The sequence below is a fragment of the Pimephales promelas genome, chromosome 5 (genome assembly GCF_988280905.1).
Source record: "Pimephales promelas chromosome 5, fPimPro1.hap1.1, whole genome shotgun sequence".
NCBI lineage: Eukaryota > Metazoa > Chordata > Actinopteri > Cypriniformes > Leuciscidae > Pimephales > Pimephales promelas.
In genome coordinates, this window is record NC_142773.1 from 27,718,008 (window position 1) to 27,740,005 (window position 21,998).

The 21,998-nt window shown below is 36.0% G+C and overlaps 2 protein-coding genes across 7 annotated transcripts in view; one reads left to right on the forward strand and one right to left on the reverse strand.

Annotated features, from left to right (window-relative positions):
- Positions 1-2,319: 2,319 nt before the first annotated feature.
- On the reverse strand, positions 2,320-6,762 carry otulinb (OTU deubiquitinase with linear linkage specificity b). Of its 4 annotated transcripts, none has more exons than XM_089131221.1 (9): positions 6,683-6,762; positions 6,279-6,443; positions 5,937-6,041; positions 5,265-5,335; positions 5,067-5,182; positions 4,857-4,997; positions 4,597-4,713; positions 3,837-4,106; positions 2,320-2,883 (listed from the first exon to the last, which is right to left on the reverse strand). In XM_089131221.1, the coding sequence occupies exons 2-9, from the start codon at positions 6,404-6,406 to the stop codon at positions 2,653-2,655; spliced, it is 1,179 nt and encodes a 392-aa protein (XP_088987347.1). In that variant the 5' UTR covers positions 6,407-6,443; positions 6,683-6,762; the 3' UTR covers positions 2,320-2,652. The 4 variants fall into 4 exon arrangements, with proteins under 4 accessions (XP_088987347.1, XP_039533817.2, XP_039533819.2 ...); XM_039677883.2 differs by having other exon boundaries at positions 5,937-6,146; XM_039677885.2 differs by having other exon boundaries at positions 5,937-6,146; positions 6,388-6,443; positions 6,683-6,755.
- Positions 6,763-8,060: 1,298 nt separating this feature from the next.
- amph (amphiphysin) overlaps positions 8,061-21,998 on the forward strand; it is a 34,805-nt gene continuing 20,867 nt past the window's right edge. For 2 of the 3 annotated variants that reach the window (XM_039677229.2, XM_039677230.2), the window contains exons 1-4: positions 8,067-8,190; positions 14,596-14,676; positions 20,268-20,322; positions 20,405-20,499. In XM_039677229.2, the coding sequence (XP_039533163.2) occupies positions 8,122-8,190; positions 14,596-14,676; positions 20,268-20,322; positions 20,405-20,499 (300 nt within the window). In that variant the 5' untranslated portion in view covers positions 8,067-8,121. Of the gene's footprint in view, positions 8,191-14,595; positions 14,677-20,267; positions 20,323-20,404; positions 20,500-21,998 lie in introns of all 3 variants that reach the window. The other variant, XM_089131223.1, reaches the window with a different exon arrangement.

Here is a 21,998-nt window from a genome sequence, read left to right on the forward strand (position 1 = left end):
AGCATTTTGGCTGACCAAAATTGAGTTCATTCGCTGATAACGGCTTGCCAGAGAAGTCTGAGCACTGCAGAAGGGGATGAAATGGCCGTCCTGCTCTTTATCTTACCTGGCTGGCTGCAAGTTAATTTGACCTGACATTAAACAAAAATTTAGTGACGCTCAAGAATCTCAGTAAAAACCGAACACCTTATTTGTTGGCCATCAGGTGGGGCTGCGGAGCAGGCAAGACCCCCTGGGTGTACTGTATTTACGTGGAAAGTACTGGGTAGGTTTAGTAGTTATTAACCAGTGGCCTAAGTGTAATTACTATAATAAGTAACTTACATAGTATGTACATGGGGTAACAGGACTGTAAAAGGAAGCGTTACCCATATTTCCATATCTTTATGACCGTGTCCGTGACCAACATCTCCTTTTGTGCTCCATGTTTGCTCCTACTTCTGTAGAGAGAGAAATTATCACATCTGCGCAGTCCAAAATTTTAAAAACTTTATATGCAAATAAAACTAGCAAAGATATAATTATCCTTCAAATTAGTACATAATTGAATAGCTCAGTAATTTCTCAACCATGGTGGGCCTCAGCAAACCTCGAAGGGGACTAAAGGACGACTTAGAAACATCTCAACTAAATTATTATTAATATAGACCAGTCCTGTTCCTGTAGATCTACCTACCAGCAGAGTTCAGATCCAAATATAGGCCTACCTGTCTGTAAATATCAAGTGCTCCCAAGTATAGGTCTCTGCGGGACAGATCAGCGAGGCCATAAATAGAGGGGCATTTTCAGTACTCCTGAAGGTCTTAATTACCTTATTACACTTGCTGGGAGGTAGATCTCCAGGAACAGGATTGGGAACTCCAGATATAGACCATATTAGGCTACTTTTGCATTGCATTGGTTACCATTAGTTACAGGACTTATTCTTTTCTAGTGCAAATTGAATTGGCCAGTCAGAAACATACTGTAAGAAGGTGCTAGCAAAACATGCTCCGAAATATTTTAAAGATGTTCTAATGATACATTTTTGGCACAATGATATGTAAACCATACAAGATCAAGTGATGCTGCTTTTAGCCATTATGCTCACAAAATCTGAAACCATTTACTGATTAAAATCAGAAAAGATTCCTGCATTCACAAACGTCTAAATCACCTCCTCTTGGCATTTCTTTACTCTTTCATCGTGACATTTGATTAGTTTCAGTGAGCAATTGATTTGAGATGGAGGCGGCCTGTTGTAATGCTGCATCAGATGCTTGTGAATTATTGAGCTATGGCCATTTCTCATTTCCTGCCCACGCTGTGTACATTGCTCTTCAAAGTCATAAATGGTCAGACCATTAAGATGACGTCATCTACCATTCTTTTAATGAGTTTTAGGGGTTGCCTCAGGATCATAATATGTATTGTCTTTTGGGTCAATCCCCTAATGCCAATGACACGGTTTGTTTCCTTGTTTGCATGTCATTTTCCAGTTTCTTCAGATCACATCAGTAGCATGGGAAAATGACACGGGAATGAATTTCTCAAATGAGATTTGGGAAGAAGAACTCAAGCGAATTCATAACTGATCTATTAATGCGAGATTACAACTTATTCAGTTAAGTGTTGCATAGATTACTCTATGCCAAATCTAAACTTAATAAAATTTACCCTTCAGTTTCCCCATTATGCGATAGATGCCAGAGCTCTGATGGGACGCATGCTCATACTTTTTGGTCTTGCCCTGAGATTTCTGAGTTTTTAAAATAATATTTTTTGTGAGACTCAAACGTTTCTGGAGAAGAAATCGGTCCAGATTTTGAGATGGCTTTGTTGGTGTGTTCTGACCCTATATTAGCATTGACGCATTCTCAACAACTGTCTTATGTTTGGTGGTGGCCAAAAGGGTGTTCTTGATGGACTGGAAGCAAGTTGTACCACCCAGTTTTCATAAATGGCTGGCTGAAATGGTTGCTGCCCTCAAGCTCGAAAGGATTTGTTTTTGTAAAGCTGATGCTTCTAAAAAAATTTGCTAAAGTCTGGGGCCCCTTCCTTAATTATCTTTCTAAGAGTTCAACTATGTTTGGGCATATTTGTAATATGGATGACTTATCTCCTTTATTTCTTCATTTTATTTCTTTCTGGTATGGGGTGAGGGGGGCGGGGTATTTTATTTTATGTATTTAAAAAAAAAAAGATGAAGTCATCTAAAGAAGACCGTATAAGAAGATATAGAAACCAGTGGAAGAAAACAGAGATCTTAAAACGAATGGGACACTAAACTAGCTTAATGTAATACCTAAAAATCTAGAAAAGCAAAAGAACAAGTCTCGATTTATGGTTAAATTTTTATTGTAATTAAGCAAAGCAATAATTAACCTTGTAAACTAATGAAAATAATCTCCCATCCCAGCTGGAGGTGCAGCTATGTCTCATATAACCACTGTAAAGATTTATTTTGAAATGCATTTTATCCAAAATTTCATTGGTAGCAATTACATAAGGATAACAAATCTTTACACTTATCAAAGTTAAAATAAGAAAGGAAAAATTATCTCAAAACATAAATGCAAGAACTACAATTTGGAAAGCACACAGATTTGTACATTAACTCCTGAGTTCTGTAGATTGTGTGTGTGATTGCTGTGTACTCTTTATCTCTGAGAATCAATATGAGGGTTGATTCCACTTTGGCCTACCGCGTTCATCAAATTTGGAGGACTTTTTGGGTACGAGTGCATTGTAGTGTCTGTCATCTTCAGTAACCAAGCATAGAGGAGGCCAGTCTTCCTTGTGGTCATCCGGGTAGTATGTGATAAACTCTTCTGTGTCACACTTATACAGCCGCACGACCCGGATCGTCTGTTGAAGGGAATGACCGAGGAGGCACATCTCCACCTAAACAACATTACATCAGTAGAGGTTCCTTCATAAAAAATACGATCACATCAACCATTTAAACAATGGCATGAATTAAAGGTAGGGTAGGCAACTTTTTTTTATAAACACTTTTTGTTATTCTTAAGCTCGAACGGATACTTTGACAATTTTCAATCTTGCTACCGACCGGAACACAGCACAGAGACAGCGCTCATGAAGATAATAAACGATATTCATTAAATACTGATGGGGGAAATTATAAGTGCTGGTACTACTCAACCTCAGTGCTGCATTTGACACTGTCGATCACGACATACTTGGAAAACTGAGATAGTCCAAAAATGCTTCAGGTCATACTTAGGAAGGAGAGGTTATTATGCGAGTATAGGAGACCATAAGTCTGAGTGGACGTCCATGACATGCGGAGTCCCTCAAGGCTCAGTTCTTGCGCCACTCTAATACAACAATCAATAATAGAAGTGGTCTAAATATTAAAACATCTACATCTTCTGTGGAAGTCTCAGGACCACAAAATGTTCACCCAATCAACATCTGCGTTTACATTCCACCACCACACACCCTGCTCGCGCAGACACCACACGTCACCAGTGTATTTCATGCTATGCAGAGTTGTAGACAGCCTTTTATAGATCCTCCTGTTACAGTACATCCTCAGACTCGGATATATATGTTTGTCCACACTATCAATACCCAAATGAATCTGCAGCAGTCAGGTGGTACAAATAAGAGCTCTGTAAGTTGTTTATGATCATTATTATTATTATAATGTTATGTGCTTTGAAACATTATGTAATCTCATGCTTTCAAAGCTAGCCTCTCTGAAATTCCCACCCCTACCTTTAATTGACAGTAGTATAATAACAGTACCTGGCTAGTAGTAATTATTCATTCATGACAGGTCCAGAAATAAATAAAGTGAAATATTATTTTGTAAACAAATTTTTGTTCACCTGTTCCAGCCCTCCACTAAATCCGACATGTCTGAGATGGTTGGTGAGGAAGGTCTTGGGGCCATTAGATGAGTCACGAGCAAAGAGGAGCCAGCAGAACTCTGGGACGTCAGAGCCCTTCTCCATATTGGAGTGCAACTGAATAGCAGTCCTCAGCATCAAAAACTTCAGTGCTTCCAGAAGCTCATACTCCTCATCATGACCTCTGAACACCTCCTGGCACATGCGCTCCCTCTCTTCAAGAGTTTTACACTCAACAGACTCTTTCCACTAAAGACAAAGCAATAAAATATTGTGAGTTGAGGTATAGTTAAGTTTAGGGTCAGTAAAATTGTAATACATTAATTTAGCAAAGACTTATTGATAAAAAATTACATTAAAGACATTTATGTTACTAGTTATTTCCCTTTTTAAATGCCATTCTTATGTTTATCAAAGGATTCCACAAAATGTTAATCAGCACAACTGTTTTTTACATTGATAATGTTTCTTAAGCACCAAATCAGCAATTTAGAAGGATTTTTGAAGGGTCATGTGACATTGAGGACTGGAGTAATGATGCTGAAAGAACATGACGTGACATGAATACATTATATTTTAAAATATATTAAAATAGAAAACAGGAACATTTAACTATAACACTATTTTACAAAATTAAAAAATGTGTCTGTATTTTTGATCAAATAAAAAAAAAACATAAGTGAGCATGAGAAACTTATATATTCATACATAAGCAATGAAGAAAAATAACAAAAGTAACCTTTTTCTTCAGTAATTCCAGACATTGTTCAAGATGCTGAACTGTGCTCGTCCTGCTTTCAAATGGAAACTGCCACTCCTTAATAAAATCCTTATCAGAATGCATTTCTTTTGGCCACTATAACAAGACATTCATAATGCACCAAATTAATTTAACACATAATAACATTCTATATTATTATGCTGCTTTGTGGAAGTCTTGAATTAGTAGGGATGTAATAAGGATGTCTAATGTCTCTAAACACAATAAGGCTAAATTACCTTAATGATGTCAGAGTCATGTAACCAGGCGGGAAGCTGTTTGGATTGGCTGAGCACCTGGAAGAGTGTCGCCCTCAGGGCACAATAGTTATCACCTCTTACTATGCATAGATTGAATTCACTGGCTATTGCTTCATAACCCTAGAAAAGATGTGGATGAGAGCAGGCTCCTTTAATAAGCACAGTAATGTGTGAGAGAAGAACACTCACCTTTCGGATAAGCTGACTTTTAGTGGTATTGCCTTTCCATTCTCTCTTGCTGTAGGTTTGAAGATCCTCTGCAGCTGACACGCTGCTCTGGGCCTCACCAACAGCCACTGACACCTCTAGCTCAGACAAAAAACAACCTCACAGATAATATATCTCCAACATTTTAATACAGACTGAACATTCAAAACTGGCCACTACCTGACTTTGCCTGGTGCTTCTCCTGCAGTTCTTGTTCTATTTCCTCTTGTCCTCTGTACAGGTCCAACTCACTAAGAAACAATAAGACTCAATACAAAAAATGGTGCATAGTAACTTAAGTCACTTCCTTAATCTAGTAAACGGCGAATAATATTTGTCAGGTCAGGTAATATGGTTATAAATCTCTACTACATGTAATTGAGTGACGCAGGATAAAAGTGATTAAACACTGTTATTTCATGTCAAATTACATTTTCAACATAGCAATAAAAAGAGTTTTATGTCAAAGCAAAATTAACCTGGTCTAAAAATGTATATTGAACATATTAGTGAATTGTCATTGTATAAAACCATGTAAATTGTTTGACCAGAGATTAGCTATTAATTATTAAAAAGAATTTTACCAAAACTAAAAGTGATAGTGATTTTTTTTCTTGAAATCCAAATGTAAAATTTGAAATGTAAATTAAATGTAAATGTATTCCCAAATGATTTGTCTTCCTCCTTGACATGACAAAGCTAGTTTAACCTCGACTTCACATGACAGTAGACATCTAGAATTATCCTTAGGAGTATTAATTTTATCTTCTGTAATTTATCTTTGACTTCAGGAGTACTTGACACAGCCATACTGCACTGCATTCAATCGGCTGAATTGACAGAAAGGATTACCCTTTTTCATCTTCAGCAGACCTTGACGTCTTCATCAGATGTTGCTGGGATGAATTACTGTCACTATGAGTAGATTTGGCCTCCTCCTGAGCACGTTTTTGCATACTGTGTGTAGATTCAGAGCTTCTCTTAGGTCCAGGAGAATAAGCATCTTTTCCAGCAGCCCGGCCCTTCACTTCTGCTTTCTGACCTTGAGTGCTCTGTGACGATCTAAGAGAGGAGGACCAGTTATGTCCAACATGGAATAACATATGCTTAGATATACAATGTTTACAATCAACAAATATTATAATAACTTTCAACTTGCAATAAAAACAAATAAATCAGTGCTATATGGCATACCCATTATTCTTTTTGGATTTTTTACTCTGACTCTTTTGGCCAGAATCAAACTTTGTTTTTTTCATGGTTTTGACTTGGTCAGTTTGGCGTTTCTGTACATCCTTCGTACCTGAATCATAATGACACATGTTCAGGGAGGTCCAACCTGCATCTCTGCATGGTGGGCTGATGCAGATGGAAAATACAAATAAATAGTAAATATCAAAAGCTTGAAGGTGACTACCTTACTTTTGCACTACAGCACAACACAATGCAAACAAACAGAAACACTTCCGCATTCAGTCAGATTCCACAATATCAGCAGTGACGTCACCATTCCAAATAGAAAATAGTAACTATTAATGCAACGATTTACTAACCACACTCAGACAAAACTGCCCCAACGGCGCTTGTATTTAACATACCTGCTTTTACTGTCCTCCCAAACGGGGACGATACAGAGTTACAGACCAAACAAATACTTCCGGTGAATGGGGGATTAAAGGGAAATGTAGTTTTCCGGAAATTCCAGCGCGCACGCGCAGCCGCTTCCTGTTGCCATGTCCGCTTCGCTTGTTTTAATTGTTTATGCAGTTTTTGTGTCTGCTTAGTGCTTACGGTATAATGTGACATGTTTGGTCTTAGTGTTTGGTCACCATAGCTCAATAAAATATGACAGTTTTATCGGCATTTAGTGGAAATGTATTTATTTATTTACTTATTTATTTATAAAGTCTATACATTTATTTATTTATAAATTTATTTATAATTATATTTATTAATTATAAATATAAATAAGCCAATACATTATTGAAGACATTTAAAGTCCCCGTGAACCGGAAGTTACAAACGATTTTTTTCCAGTGCTGTGACGTATTTCCAAGTGAAACGGAATATTGAACAGAGGGCAGGGTTTTACTCTAGCGCTCCTCCTCTCCATCTCTCGCTCATAGCAAACTAACGGTTTGAGGGGAGTGGTTAAGCGTTTCCCCACCCAAACTGTGAAACCTACGTCATCAGAAAAAGAAACCGTTCCAGACCGGAAGTAACTTTTCAGATTTTGATTAAAGATTACCAAGGTAAAACATTTTTTAAATATATTTTTACTTGCACGGATTAATTGTTCACCACAAGACTAGTAATATGCGCTAACAAAGTAAATATGTTCAATTTTGATTTCACGGGGACTTTAACACTCTACCTAGAAACACCAAAACAAGCTGCCTGTTTTTCAGATCAGGTATATCCCTATTTAAATAATCCACTACTTTTGTCATCCACTAGATGACAGCATTTAGTTTATTCAGAATTGTTGTAGCCTAGGCTAGGGCAGGCTATAGCCTAACATTTCCAATAGTAGTGAATAAAAATAGAGGATCCTTTATATTATATAGTAGCTGGCTACTGCATTAAAATAAATAAAACATTAGAAATAAAAAAAGGCAACGGAGAAATGCAATTTATAAACATTTCTTTAAAAAAAATTGCGTGGTGGTCCTTCGCCATCAAGGGACCATCAAAAGTAGGCAACGGCAGGGCGGGATTGGAGCGTAAAGCGTGAGCAAAAGAGTGTAAGAATAAAAGCAACCACAAGATGCAGTAGAGCACATTATTATGGCGCACATTCTCGAGGCATCCTCATCATCATCATACACGTGCTAATATTGTAACATTTACCGAAATAAATAAAGATGAATTTGTCAAACACATTTGATATCCAGCATTTTAATATTGACGAATCGTGTGTTGGTGAGTGTTGTCTGTGGCGCGCGCTGTGGCTTTAAATGTCGCTCCTCCCCCTTCGCTCTCCTCTGCTCTGGAGGTGCTGAAACGTCGCCTTTCTCGTCTCAGAGCACTAGCAGCCATGGCTGAAATTAAGACGGGCATATTTGCCAAAAACGTCCAAAAGAGGCTCAGTCGGGCACAGGAAAAGGTACGAGTCTAATTATGTTCTTATTTGTGATGGATCAAAAATGACTTGATTCTTAGAGGACGTTTTATAAAGCAAAGATGCTTTCAATCAAAGATGCGTCCAGCAGATGCTCCGGGTAGGGTAAGGAAATTCAGGTGTGCGATTGAACCTGAAATAATTTAGGTTAGAGAAAAATGTGTTTTCATTTGTCCTTCCTCACGCATAGTTTTTACATTTTCAGTGCATCAGTCCTTCAACATCATTGCTGGCGTCAGAAATGCGCAGACTGCAATCTTAGCAAGCACTGCCATTTAAAAGCGACTATAAGGAGCTCTCCATGACTGAAATCCCACTTAAACCTTCGAGGAGTTATTATCATACTTTGTGGCCTTAAATATGTTATGTACCTTCTTGTTGGAGAAATGATTGATCTCAGTTTGAACGTTGTATGACAAGATTATAATGAGTCACTGATACAGTGACACGTATTATTGTATTGTAGCCTATGTCATACTTCCTAGCTTATTCTTATTTTGGCTAGGTGTTATTCTTTATCGATTTGCCTGCCATTTCTGACGATGTAAACCAGTATTACTTAAGATGTTGGTTGAAGCTGTCATTTTCCTGCAAGGTCAGGAGAAGGGGAGGTGGGGGATGCCCTCGTCTATGCGGTATGCATACTAGCAGGGGAGGTTTCCTACTGGCCACGAGATCGTGAAGGCCGCTTAATGTGGTCGTATAGAGACACGCTGCAGTCTCGCTCTGTTTAAAACGAGAAATAGTCCAAATAGACGAGGAGGTCTATCGCTTTCGATTGGTGTCTTTGACAATGGTATTCAGTTGCTGAATAACATTTGGTTATACGGATTTTTTTTTCTTTTTCTGCGCAATGTTTTGCAGTTCGTAGGGAACTGAAAATGAAATGTCTGTCAGCTAGTAAACTGAAGGCGTCTGGTAAACAGAGCAGTAGTGGTTTTCCCAGCCCGAGCCGAGCTGCAGTAAGAGGATTGCTTTTCTTTTAATACCCACCGTTCACTCACAGACCGAAGGCCAGCTGTAGTGAGACATCGAAAGTGAAGATTCCCTTGAAATCCTTGTATCATGTTGTCATGTTTGAACTATGGGTGTCACAGTGTTTTTCAGGGTAACTGTGTAACAGTTTTTGATAGATGCGTGATGGAGACTTAATATAAGCTTTACATCATCTGTCTGCCTTTGGAGTTGATAAACCCCTCATAAATGTAAATAGATTAAAGCAATTAAAATATTTTATTCATTGAAATTAGTTAATTACATGTCACATGTCTATTTAAAGTGGCCAGGCAGGCTGGCTTTTGGTTGCTTTAGTTGATTTGTTACTGGTGCAAGACTTGAGGTCATTATCCATCAGAACAATTTAAAAATGTCCCATTATAGATGAAAGCTACTGCCCAAAAACTCAAACATTTAAAGATACAGCAAAACCATTGCAAGAATGTTTTTTTTTTTGTAACTGACCATTCAACTATCAATAAAAATAACTCCCCCAACCCCAGAAACCGCAATACAAGTTATTCTTAATTTGGGGCTTATTTTTAAGAAGCTGGTTAAGTGCTGTGTGCAGTTCTTGCTGAGACAATTTAGACATCAAAACCACAACCACTACAATGACATCGGGCAAATGAAAACATTTTCATAATGAGGATCCTTGTGGCAGTTATTAATGACTGTTATATTTGATTGCCTCGTGGTATTTAACAAACAATCAATCATGACACTAATTTTTCTACCTGATGACTCATTATAGATTGATATAACGAAAAGCAGAGCTTTGGTATATTGCCAACAGAGAATCATGTTTCCCTAATTTATATTATAATAATTTTTAGTCATATTTTATTATCATTTTTTTTTCTAGGACCTATCATTTAGTAATATTACCATTTGAGGATCCATTTTTGAAGCCATGCAGACACATCAAATCTGATCTGATTTCATAAGAGCATCATGAAGCCACACAGTTCAGCACAGAATGTTCACAATCTCTATCAATGTCTCATGATTCCATTAGAGAGTTAAGACCAGCACATTTAAGAGCAGGTATACAATTTACTGCCTCTGGAACAGAATACCCTGGCCAGGCCAGATAACATGATAAGGGGTGTAAGAGATCCTTTAATCTGAGTTCTGGTTGGGACAGAATACCTCACATCAAGAGGGATCACTCATAATCCTGTTGCATATACTGTCAGAGGAACATTGCAGCATTGTGACAGTGTAATTGTGAACTGGGTGCAGCATTGAGTGCTAAGTGCTGTAACTTAAAAGAGTAGTTCACTTAAAAAAAAAAAAAAAAAAAAACTTTTGCTGATAATTTACTCACCCCCATGTCATCCAAGATGTCCATGTCATTCTTTCTTCAGTTGAAAAGAAATTAAGGGTTTTTGATGAAAACATTCCAGGATTTTTCTCCATATAATGGACTTTACTGCATGTAACCAAACAGTTCAAGGTCCAAAAGACAGTTTCAGTGCAAACTCCAAACTGTTCAAAGGGCTTTAAACAATTCCAGATGATGAATAAGGGTCTTATCAAGTGAAACGATCGCTCATTTAAAAAAAAAAAAGTTAAAGTTTTATAAGCTCAAATGCTCGCCTTGCTCTGTTCTGTGTGACTCTCCTGTTTGAACTCGTTCATCAAAATGAACATATCTTTTTCCGTGTCAATTCGTTCATTTTGTTCGTTGAATGAACCAAATGACACGAAAAAAGATGCATTTATTTTGATGAACGAGTTCAAACAGGAGAGTCACACAGAACAGAGCAAGGCGAGCATTGGAGCTTATAAAACTTAAACTTATTATTCTTATTAAATGAGCGATCGTTTCACTTGATAAGACCCTTATTCATCATCTTTAATCGTTTAAAGCCCTTTGAACGGTTTGCATTGAAACCGAACTGTTTGGTTACCAGTAAAGTTTATTATATGGAGAGAAATCTTGGAATGTTTTCATCAAAAACCTTAATTTCTTTTCGACTGAAGAAAGAACGACATGGACATCTTAGATGACATGGGGGTGAGTAAATTATCAGCAAAGGTTTTTTTAAAAGTGAACTACTCCTTTAATGTTTTACAAATATTTTCCATGCATTTGTAAAGCAGAATGATGGTGAAACCGCATGTAAATTGATTTGTCATTTTCTCTTGTGTCATTTCCAGGATAAATATGAACATCCGCATCTTGGGAAATCATGTATGATTGTTGGAATGGCACTGTTCCATTTGCTATAAGAGATTTGCTTTTCCTCGTTGTTTAGCAAAGCTATGAGATTATTATTATTAATTATGGGGGGTTGGTAAACATTATAAAACACTTTTTGAAAGATCATTTGTCAACATAAAATTGAGGACATTACTCCCCTGAATTGATCAGGTAGGGTGGAGTGTCTGTTTTTTGGCTTAAGCTGTGTTAATATTTCATAGGCTGGCTGCTTCTGTTGTATAGTGTTTCCATGCTTCCAGGCATTGTGTCTTAGGTTAGTACTATTTGCCTTCTGGAGAGTTCGGTCGGTGTTGATTCTCAGACTAGATGTGAGGTTTAGGGCATTTCAAAGAATTGAAATACAGATGAGCACATACCAGAGTGATTTTGGTCTTTAATTTTTATGGTGCGATAGAGTGCTTAAAGTAATGTTACATTTGGTACCTTTATTATTAACAGCAGAATAATACTCTGACCTCTTTTTTTAATCTCTTTTAAAAATATTTGTGTGCATTATTAAAGTATTGAGCCTGAGCATTACATGTTTTGCATGAATGTTATGTCAATACTGTATCTTTGTGATGCATATTTCCTGATGTCATTTACCATATATCTATCATGGGATGTTGGTGTCACAACACACTACCTATTGATCTATATCAAAGCCTCTACTAACATGCGTGAGTGTGTTACAAAGAAAAGACCCAGATGGCAAGTTCTTTCCACCCAGGAGTAATGTGGAGCTTTTGTATGTGACATTATTCATGTTCCTAGGGGGCCGTTCCTGTGGTTTACTGACTGAGCCCTTTGCCATACTGTATACTCTCACTTTTACACATGATGGGAGCTACTGTCTTTACTGTACTGTACAGTTTACACGTGACGTCAATTATGTTGAATAATTTTAACAATTACTTAACGTATTAATTTATCTCTTTCTGCAGTGTCTTAATTGCCTTGTGTAACATTGTTTTAACACCTTTAGTTTGTTTGTAAATGCAAAACGTCTGTTCAGCCAATAAATGAATAAATTGTCCAGCAAAATATAAATTAGCAATACAATACATTTGAAGTTGTCAATTTTATCAGTTGTTTTTTCTTATGGTTTTATATTATGCTATACGTATATTATAATATACTATACTATATACTATACCATACTATACTATTTCCAGGCATTGTCTTAGGTTATACTATACTATACTATACTACAGTATACTATACTATACTATACTATTTCCAGGCATTGTGTCTTAGGTTAGGCTATACTATATACTGAACTATACTATACTATACTATACTACTTTACTATACTATACTATAAACTATGGGCCAGATTTACTAAACAAGGCACATTAACATGAGAACGCAATTCCATAAAACCGATGATAGTGTACCATTTACATAATGACCAACGCAATCTACCAGTTAGCATCTGGTTTAAGATGTGTTTTTTGAGGCAGTAAATAATGGTTTATATCCTTATATGAATATAGTAATATCCTTGTATGATTCAGTGTTCCCTCAGATTCAGTTTTAAATGTAAATTCAAACGTAAATCATGTCTCAGTTACACTTAATGTCACATTTTTGTGGTTAAATCAACATTACACTATAAAAAAAAGTAGAAACAACCAAGAGGTGGGATTTATCAGGTGAATCAATCATAACCAATCATTGATCAATGGAGGGATTCCCCCTTTCATTCTCAATTACCCCCGACTAAACCCTCCGCATGCGTTAGACTTTAGAGGTTCTGTTAAAAATCAATTTGATCAGAGCAGGCAAAAGAGATGCCAACTCATGCTGTATCTTTACCCGCTGGTGTCGCTGCCGGACCAAGTGATCTATACACATTTAATTCATAATTTGCAATGTTTGCATTGTTTTATTTTTGTACTATGCATTATTTTCTCATCCAATTTTTTTTTTTGTGGAGGCACTGCCTCCCCGGGCCAGAGGAAATGCCATACAGTATATATCTGCAATCTGATGCTTACAGAAGTATTTTTTATATAAACACTAATCAGCAACTCTTTTAGGCTAGTTGGAACAACTTTCAGGGAATATTGTTGAGCTAAATTTTTAAGTAAAAAAGTCATATACAACGTTATTTATTTTTTACAGTGTAGTTTTGAATCATACACTTTAAATGAAACACACAATCTGTGGTTGTTTCCTTAAGGAGCTAAAAATTATGGTAGGTTTTATAATCTAATATTAGACTATAATTAACACCAGTTAATAGTCATACCACGTGATGTACAGGTTTTAGTTAGCCTGACATAACAATTTTTATAGTTGTTATAGATGTTATAGTCTATAAGGACATAACATCTGGTTTGTCTGGACAGGTTGGACAACCCAGAAGGTTGTTGGTGTAGCACTATGTGTATGTTTGCCAAAGCAAAACATCCATTTCCTTTGAAATAGACTATAAAGACTTCTATTGTATATCGTTTGCACACAACCTGCTCACATTATGTCCATTGGTTGAATGTTGTCATTGTATGCACGTTGTATGACTTGAGCAGTCAAATGTAAATATTTAACAGTTTAAACCTTTACATAAAAAGGACATGTCAAAAAGTAGGTTGCTTTTCAATATTTTTAGCGGAGTTCAAATCAAAACAGGCACCCCTCCTGTTCTCAGCAAATGCAGTGTTTGAGTATCAGCTGACTGCCATTTTCATGTGTTAGTCACTGTGGGTTGAGGTGGTCATGTGACAGAAGTCCTCTTTTTGGCAATAAGACTTGACAGACTAGGAAGTGAAATATCTGCCCGGTCTTCCTCCCCCGCTCCTGCTCAGCTCTTTCTTTATGTGCATGTCATACTGTCCACAGGGTGTTCAGTCACTGTTAGAGGATTCCCTCGTGGGAATTCAATCATGGCTCTGCTGAATCAATAAGAAATGCTGTGTAAATCGGATGCTATGCTTCTTCTGTTCATGCTGGCCTTTTTCTTTCATCTTTATAGAAATGCAAACATTGTATGGATGACAAAAATGTTTGGAATTGGTTGAGAATCATGTCTGATGTTTGGAAAAAAATATAGATTTTTACTTGGTCTCATCATCAACACTAAAGTATTTTGTCAGATAACTAAAAAACTGTTACATCTTGTCCTAAATATTTTAAACGAATCAACATGACTTGCTTTGACTCCTTGCGTTCTTTCCTTTTAGGTTCTGCAGAAGTTGGGAAAGGCAGATGAGACAAAAGATGAACAGTTTGAGCAGTGTGTGCAGAACTTCAAAAGACAGGAGGTAAGATGAGTCTATCAATCCATCAAATCAACCAGCCAAACAGCATAGAAGTAAAATAATGACTGGGTATATATATATATATATATATATTAGGGCTGTGCAAAAATTAATTGCGATTAATCGCATCCAAAATAAAAGTCTGTGTTTACATAATATATTTGTGTGTGATGTATAGAATTATTTTGTATATATAAATACAAACACACATGCATGTATATATTTAAGAAAATGTGTTATTCATATATAAAATATTTATATTTATATAATATAGATTATGTATTTATAAATATATACAGAAGTTAAGCGCAAATAATTCTTAAATATATACATGCATGCATAGGTATTTATTTGTAGAAAATAATTATATACAGCACACACAAATATATTATGTAAACACAGACTTTTATTTTGGATGCGATTAATCACAATTAACTTTTGCACAGCCCTAATATATATATATATATATATATACCCTGTATATACCCTGTGAATATTTGCTTTTTTTTTTTTCAATTTGTGCAAAATGTGTTTCAAAGACATTAGTTATTATTTTTCTGGCTGGTTGCTTTGCTGGATTGATTTTCCCACCACAGCCATATTGTGCTTAACCATCAGAATTTTCTATTGTCTTTCATTATGTGTTTATATATCACTTTTAAACGAGAGGGGTCGATATTAGTGGGAAATTGTCCATCGATATTCTTTATCTTATAATAGTTCTCTGCACTAATAGGATAAAGACTTCAAAGGTGTAGTCACATTTTCTATTTTGTCTGAAAAGTCTTTGCAGTCTATATGATTCTCATTATTGCTGTAATTACAACACTGTAATGCCACAATAAAGGCACTGTTTTAGTAATTTGCAGGAGACAACTTCTCACTTTGAGCACACAAATGCGTGTGTCATTTATTTTTAGAAGGTAAACAGAAAACGCATCCCAAGCGTCCCATGTCATCACCCATTCAGAGCATTTAAAGGGGCCGCGGTCCCTGAACAGTCATGAAGAAACACGCTAAGAACAAACATGCTGCGTTTATAACCAGAACTACGCTTAACAACAAAGGTGAATTATGTCATATTCACTACACATTTACATTTACAATTCTCTCAATTCTCTCTTTATTAAGAGATATCTTTGCTACTAGTCCTCTCTGCATTAGCTGCTCAATATCTCAATGTAACATGTTAATATATTTTGGCTATTATACAGTATATAAGTATTTGAAAGGACGTTTTTATTTTAATCAGAGGAACTGTCATTTCAACTAAATAGCCACTGTAGCCATTTAAATCAAAGTAAAAGTATTTTAACTACATGCAGTATTTTTACTAAAATAATTTATATGGAAATAGCATAATTTTCTAATATTATTTTGTAATATAGTTCAAACAAGATTTTACGCTAACATTTTTGACTGATGTCGCAAAATTAATCTTTGAGTCAGCCTTTTGAATTGATTCACTAAAGGGAAAAACTGATTCAATGAATCAAATTTTGCTTTCAACGTTTAAATCAGAGACGCTATTAAATCATCCCTGTCTTAATGCTCTCACGCTTGTGAGTCACAAAACATCTCGAAAAACGTCTTTGGGAATTGTAATTGGCAAACGGAAATCATCATGATGCTTAAAGGGTTAGTTCACCCAAAAATGAAAATTGAGTCATTAATTACTCACCCCCATGCTGTTCCAACCCCGTAAGACCTTCGTTCATCTTCGGAACACAAATAAAGATATTTTTGATTGAATCTGAGAGCTAGATCAGTCCTACATAGACTGCCTAAGGGACTGGCTCTTGACGGCCCATAAAGTCATTAAAGAAAAGGTTTAAATATTCCATGTGTTTATCAAGCGACGAGACTACTTTTTGTGCGAAAAAAACCATAAATAACGACTTTATTCCACTATTCCATTACTTCCTTATGGGCGCATGCGCGAGAACTGAGACGAGGAAGTTCTCATTCGTCTACTTCTTGTTACCGGCTGCTCACCGCTTAGGAGTTTTACCGCCACCTACCGTATAAAATGAATGATGATCCATATATAAGGCGCTCCGGATTATAAGGAACACTGTCGTTTTTTGAGAAGATTAAAGGCTTTTAAGTGCACCTTATAGTGCGAAAAATACGCAAATTGATAAGCGTATGTACAGCGCGCATCTTCCTCTGCTTGTAAACAGAAAGTTTTGCACTTCCAGCTATATCAGCACATCATCTTATACGGTAGGGGGCGGTAAAACTCCTAAGTGGTGAGCAGCCGGTAACAAGAAGTAGTCGAAGGAGAACGTCCTCGTCTCAGTTCTCGCGCATGCGCCCATAAAGAAGTAATGGAATAGTGGAATAAAGTCGTTATTTATGTTTTTTCACACAAAAAGTAGTCTCGTCGCTTTATAAACTTGAGCCGCTGTAGGCACATGGAATATTTAAACCTTTTCTTTAATGACTTTATGGGCCGTCAAGAGCCAGTCCCTTAGGCAGTCTATGTAGGACTGATCTAGCTCTCAGATTCAATCAAAAATATCTTTATTTGTGTTCCGAAGATGAACGAAGGTCTTACGGGGTTGGTACAGCATGGGGGTGAGTAATTAATTACTTAATTTTCATTTTTGGGTGAACTAACCCTTTAATTTTACGTATGTCGCAACAATTGGAAATGTACCATATGTTCATGTCCATGTTCATATATACAGCAATATAAATTAGATTAGCATAATTACTGCACACTATTTAACTGGCATCTTTTAAACAGCTCCATATTTAATACCAAATAATTTTGACTCAATTTGATTTGTTTGATGATGAAAAGCTATGCTATTCAATTTGTTGAAGTGAAGTGAAGTGAGGAAGGTGTAGTTCTAGAAGAAGTGTGTGTTTGCTGAAGAAAAAGAAGCAGTCTAATCCCACCCTCTCCACCTGTCCTCACTAATCCTGATTAGACTGCTTTATGCTCCAGTGTGCCAGTGCTTCCAGAAACACTCTCCTCCCCTCCTCTCTCACCTCCAAACTTTAACCCCTTCCTACCCTGTCTTTTGGGCTACATCAGTGACTCTCTGCTCTGTAGTCACCCTGTGATGGATGGTGTGCGCAGAGAGATGTACATGAAGAATGAATTGGTCCAATATTACATTTGCTTAGCCAGAGTCAATCACTACAGCTGGAGGACACCAATCACTGCCAAAACTGAACCCACATACCATATGCTGCCAGTCTGGCTCATAAAACACCCGTTGGAGCAGATACATGGAACCATTAACTGCACTGAGACATCGTGCACATCAATTATCTGCATCAAGGGCCGTGAAATACTGTAAATCTGACAATGGCTGATTGCAAGCTTACACCAGATTCAGTGGATGTTAAACAACCCCATCCCATTTATTCAGTCAAGCGCGCACACACACACAAACCCATCACCCATCACCTAGCATCTTTGCTGAGATGTTTTAATATATAAGACACATTATATCTCCTGAGATAATTTCAGACTGCTGCATCGAAAGGTTCATTTTTTAACCATGTTGTGCAGAGAAAGATTATCAGAGCTGATAGAGGTTGCCATTTGGGCTTTTCATATCAAGTCTCCTTGCAGCCTTTTGCTGTCTCAGGATGCAGAGAATGAAATGACTTCAATCTGCTGCATTGACTGGAGAGCTCATTGAGAGCAGGTTTTTTGTACGTCTGCCTGCGGGTTTCTTTTAATCTGATGCTATGGTTTCAGCACAGGTATTATTCTCCACCACTTGAAACTGTTATATTATATACCAGTTATAAACTAGTTATTATACACTCTCCGGTGTGAAGAGAATTTTCCTGTGATTAGATTCAGCGATGAGATTAAAACTCTTTTGAACCTTCTATTCATCAAAGATTCCTGAAAACAGTGCATCATGGTTTCCTCCAATAATATTTAAGCAGCACAACAACTGTTTTCAACATTGCTGATAATTAAAGGTGCCCTAGAATGTTTTTTTTATTATTATTATTATTATTTTGTTTCCTGGGTTGCCCTTATAATGTTAGTCTGTTTTTTAGATCAAAAATAGTCATAATTTATAAATAAAAGGCATTTTTCCTAGCCTTGATTTGAATGCTCTGTTTGAAGGGGCGTGTCTTCTGTGGGATTCAGTGGAACCGCCCACTGCTGTGATTGGCTGACATGCTTGCATATGAAATAGCTATGTATTACATGTCAAACTCTCTCGAATAATTTTACTACAGCTATTATACGTTTTTACTATTACAGCTATCAAGATTAACGAATCGTGAAATGTTTTTGAAGTATTTAGATCTATTCCCATCACAAAAAAATGTTGCTATGATGAGCATTGAGCGAGCAGAGGACAGTCTGACGATCGCGAGGATGAAGATATTATCGTTGTAACACAGTTTCTGCACTCTCTCTAATGCTTTCACCAATGCAGACACGATCGTGTAAATACAGTAAGAGCTTTGTTGTAAAGTGTAACGTGCGTCATTGAATTCATAACGAGTTTAGCAAGTGTCCAGATAAACTCGTGCTGTGTGGAAAGATTGTTCTTTGATCACTTTCTGTATATAATTTAAATAAGTTTTTTTTTTCATCCTACTAAAAAAACAATGTGAAGTTGATATTTACAATGAAAAAACAATGTGAAGTTGATAGCCACTGGCTTGACTTACTGATGCATAAACATTGAACGATTTTGAGATAAAGATTACCTGTCTGAACTTGAACAACAATTACACATCAGAAAGTGTTGCTTGGTAGCTCGATCCGAGGCCAACTCTTGGCCCAAGTTGATGAAACAGTCGCCGGTGAAATGTTTGGAAATTTCCAGAGAAAATAAAATTAACCCATTAATCCTTCAGAGGCTCGGATGAAGGAACTAAAAAATACTTTTGTGTTCATGTGTACATCCAAACACTGAGCAACTGCCATGCTTCTGCTGCACAGTCCCACCTGGCATTGAACATGGGCTGGCATATGCAAATGTTTGGAGTCGTACATATTAATGATCCCGACTGTTGCATCACAGTCGGTGTTATGTGGAGATTTGCCTATTTTTCAGGGGTGTTTTTCAAAAACGAGATTTAAGTTATAAGTATAAAACAATGTTGTTTGAGACTCACTGTATGTCATGTCTATGTACTGAACTCTTGTTATTTAACTATGCCAAAATAAATTCAATTTCACATTCTGGGGCACCTTTAAATGAAATGTTTCTTGAGCCTCAAATCGGCAAATTTAAAATGATTTCTGATGGATCATGTGACCCTGAATACTGGAGTAATGGCTGCTGAAAATTCAGCTTTGCATCACAGGAATAAATTACAAATATATATATATATATATATATATATATATATATATATATATATATATATATAACTGAATATAGTTATTTTAAATTGTAATAATATTTAACAATAATGTTTTTACTGTATTTTTGATCAAATAAAAGCACAGATGATCATCATTTTTTAAACATGCTATTCACTGACAAACCTGAAAAAATAAAACCTCACTATATGAAAGTTGATGTAATGTTGTCAATATCTCCCCATCGTTTAATATCTGATGTGATGAACCTCTTTTGTGTTTTGATCCATAGTTTGAGGGCTCTAGGCTACAGAGGGAGATGAAGGCCTACATAGCAGCTGTGAAAGGTGAACCATTGCAAAATACACACATACAAGTACACATGCTTGCTCAATACTGAACCTGTTTCTCATTTTGTAATGATTTTAGGGATGCAGCAAGCGTCTATGAACCTCACAGAGTCATTACATGAAGTATATGAACCTGACTGGCACGGCAAGGATGATGTCATGACCATTGCAAAGGTAGCTACAATAGTTGTATAGTTGTGACTGTGCAAGTGTTAGTACTACAGTATAACAAAAATGGCATTTAACAGCCGTTGAAAGAGAGCAAAATGACAGGGAAGAATATTTTCTAAGAAAAATATTAAAGAGAAAAATAAATATTAGATATTAGTAGTGACAAATAGATGAGAGCCATCAGACAAATGGCCTGTGGGAAATGCTGAGGAATTGCATAATATGTAACATTTCATCGAAAGATCTGCTAAAGATCAAGGATAGGTGTTGATTTCAATTCACAGTTTTATATTCTCAAGAGCTGTTGTGAGAGTGGGTGAAAATGAAATACTGGGCCTCTGGTAACCTGCGCATTATGTTCAAAGATAACTCTGACCAACTCTAGAACATTCTTATCTGTTCTGGTGAGATCTGGGGTTTAAGAACAGAAAAGAGGTTTTGGCAGTCTCTCACACTAGCTGAGGGATTTGGTCTCAGTACCTGAGCCAAAGCTAAAATACTGCACCTTTTAGGGAAAATGGGGTCAAGTCACTGAGCCGTTAAGGTCTATTATGCAGCCTATGCACATCCATTTCACAGACAATTTATAAGGTAGCTTCAGAAGGGGTCATGTCTACTAGTCATGCTAATCCTTGGGTTGTTTAAATTCCCATACAGCTAATTTAATAGCTGGCATTAATTCATTAAAACTGAGTTAAAACTGTTATTCAGAGAAAAGAAATGAGTGCAATGGTCTTTTTGTTATTAGAGAAATTGAAGAATATTTTTTAAAGAATATGTTATATTTTCGAAAACTGAGTTAGAAACTCATAATGATGATCTTTTATGTATAATATTAATTAAAAAATTGGCCTTTTTTACGATTTACACAATTTAATTAATAGTAAAATTCCATAAAATTTAATTGAATAATCCTAATGTATTTAATTAAAATATAGTTAAGAATTATTCGATTCAATATGATGGAATTTTATAATTAAGTCAATTGCGTAAATCGTAAAAAAAGGCTTAATTTTTTTTAATGTAATGATAATTTATCATAATTGTTTATTTTCGATTTTGTTATTGTATTACATTTCTGATTTGATTTTATTGCATTTTAGGACTATATACGTTTATTGTAAAACCATTTTTTGGAGGAAACAGAATGAATGTGAATTCTATGTTTTATATATAATATTCATTATTATTATTAATAACAACATTAATGTATTATTATTTTTATTTTATTATTATGTACATTTATTGTAAAATACTTTTTAATGAAAATTTATACTGATATGCTATGATGTTTTATATGTATTGTTTTATTATATTATAATTAATACAGATATACATTTTGAAGATTGCATGAAATTGAATACAATTATTTTATTAGAATCACACAAGCAATAATGCTGTTTTTCCACATATCAGGACTGCATATTGTTTTTATTAACACCTTTTACACAAGCAGAGACAGAACATTTTTATACTGACTTGGACAGAAAACAAGTTCAGGT